This window comes from Gavialis gangeticus, unplaced genomic scaffold (assembly GCF_001723915.1).
Source record: "Gavialis gangeticus isolate Ggan-Ray unplaced genomic scaffold, GavGan_comp1, whole genome shotgun sequence".
NCBI classification, from domain to species: domain Eukaryota; kingdom Metazoa; phylum Chordata; order Crocodylia; family Gavialidae; genus Gavialis; species Gavialis gangeticus.
Genome location: NW_017729032.1, coordinates 67,749,377 through 67,751,461, shown reverse-complemented (window position 1 = coordinate 67,751,461; position 2,085 = coordinate 67,749,377). Strand labels below are relative to the sequence as shown.

Sequence of the window (2,085 nt, the reverse complement as noted above, 5' to 3'; positions counted from 1 at the left end):
ATTCAGCTCCCTGCCCAGGCCCTGGGCTCCTATTTACCACCCTGGCTGGGCAGCACCTTCAGCCTCAGCCCCTGTCCCACTCCCTCCCTCACCATGGGTGCCTTGATCTTCCTCCCATGCCCCCTCTCCCCCACGCCCCTTTCCCCCATTAGACTTACTTGCAGGAAACCAGCTGCCTGGCTGTCCTCCTGGCCATGTGCAGCCATGCACATGTACCGAGGCAGAGCTCAGGGGGAGTTTGGGGGGCTATAGCCACCCCAAAATTCACCTTCACCCCACTATAGCCACCCCTCCCAGCACTGCCATCATCCACCCCCGCCTGCAGCCCAGAGAGGTGTGATGTGCCCAGCCCAGCCCAGCCCAGCCCTGGCCCTCCCCCCATTGCTGACTGGTGGAGGGGCCCAGCTTGTGGCTCACTTATCATCAGGGAAGTGAAAGCTCTGGTTTGAAACCTGGCACCATTTTTGTCTCCCCGCTGGTCGACAGCAAGCAGCAGGGCCGCTGGGGCCCTTCAGCCAATCAGCAGTGGGGAGATAAAAATGGCACCAAGTTTAAAACTGTGGCTTTCGCTTCCTTGCTGATGAGGAGTGAGTTGCAAGCAGGTCCTCTGATTGGCCTACGTCCCATTGGCCTGTGCATTAATCCATCTGAGTTCCTGCTTTACACCAGTCTGAGAGAGGAGAATTTGATTCATAGTTAGGTATTTCTTACTAGCAGTTTTAAAGACAAACTATTAAATATACCCAAGAGAGCATATAATGGGGACTCTAATAAGAGGTGTTTAAAGCAGCATGACACTGGTGCTGAAGCAAACCCATGGTGGGCAGTACAGATGTATTGTAAACTTGATTTTTCTGATTTTAAAGACTACTTTAAAAAATAAATGCAGATGAACAACTCTCCCTCCCTCTGGTATCTGCCTGGTAATGCTAGCTGAACCATCTGAGAAGCAGTGGAATGCTGCTAGAAGCAGAGGATAATGTGAAGAATTATAGTTAGATTTAGATATTTGTATTTTTATTAAGTGTCCATTTAGATACATCTTTTATTAAATGTATTATGTTAGCATGCAGTTTATCCCTCTGGCTGCTGAAGACAGGCATTAGCCACAAATTCCAATCTGGATTTCAAAGGCCCCATAAATTCAGAGGTGTCAGTTTAACTCCTGATATGTATAGGATAGGATTTCCAAAAGCACTCTTCCTCAGCCTTACTCTGCTCACTGATGAAATCGTACTTCAGCAGGAATTTTTAAGCCTCCTATATGGCCTATAGATACAATTCAGACTTGAGTTTAGATTAATTCTGAACCTGATTTCAAAACTAACCATCCACATTACTGACTAGAACTGGTGAAAAAACCCCATCTGTTTATGTAGCAATTTTGGGACCAATTCTCAAACTTGGGCACCTGCAGTTAATGGACACCAGGATGTAGTTGCCCCTAGTTTGGGATTTTCTGAAGTGATTGATATGGTCTACCTGTTCTGACTTAAGTTAAAGGGGGTTTTACAGTTATCTTTCCTGGGGAAAGTGTTTTTGAAAACCGCTCTCCAACGTATATCCGAGATACCTATGTCTGAATGTATATTTAAAGGGATAATAAAAACTCCGTTCTCAGTCAAAATGCTTGTTAATGACTTGCCTGCTTTTGAAATTTCTTTAGTGGTTTTCCCATGCGTTTTCCCAGTTTTTTCATCCGGCTCTGTTGGAGAAGCAACTCCTTCAGGATCGGTTTCATCTAGGATGAATTCTCTACTAGTATTTCTGCTTCTTGCTCTCTCCAGCAAAGAGAGATTAGTTTGCTTAATATATTCCTCCACCTTCTGGTTAACAAGGACTTCTTTAGGAGTTGTACACTCTTCCTCAAGCTTTTTAACATTTTCCACAGTGAGGAGCAGACCATCATATTTTGAAGCTGATGAAATCCCCCCAGGAGGAAATGTTTTTGGCTGGGATGGGCTACTGCCAGACCCTGACAGTTTGTGCCCATTAGACATATCTGCAATGCATTAAGAAGATGAAAATCTTCAGCAACAGGCAAAGTCAATTCATCATTCTGATAACAAAAAAAAAAAAAAAAAA

General features: G+C 44.8%; 1 protein-coding gene across 3 annotated transcripts in view; it reads right to left on the bottom strand.

Annotated features, from left to right (window-relative positions):
* ERICH6B (glutamate rich 6B) overlaps positions 1–2,085 on the bottom strand; it is a 101,398-nt gene that overhangs the window by 73,888 nt on the left and 25,425 nt on the right. For 2 of the 3 annotated variants that reach the window (XM_019524443.1, XM_019524444.1), the window contains exon 2: positions 1,646–2,002. In XM_019524443.1, coding sequence (XP_019379988.1) covers positions 1,646–2,000 — 355 coding nt within the window. In that variant the 5' untranslated portion in view covers positions 2,001–2,002. Of the gene's footprint in view, positions 1–1,645; positions 2,066–2,085 lie in introns of those variants that run through there. The other variant, XM_019524445.1, reaches the window with a different exon arrangement.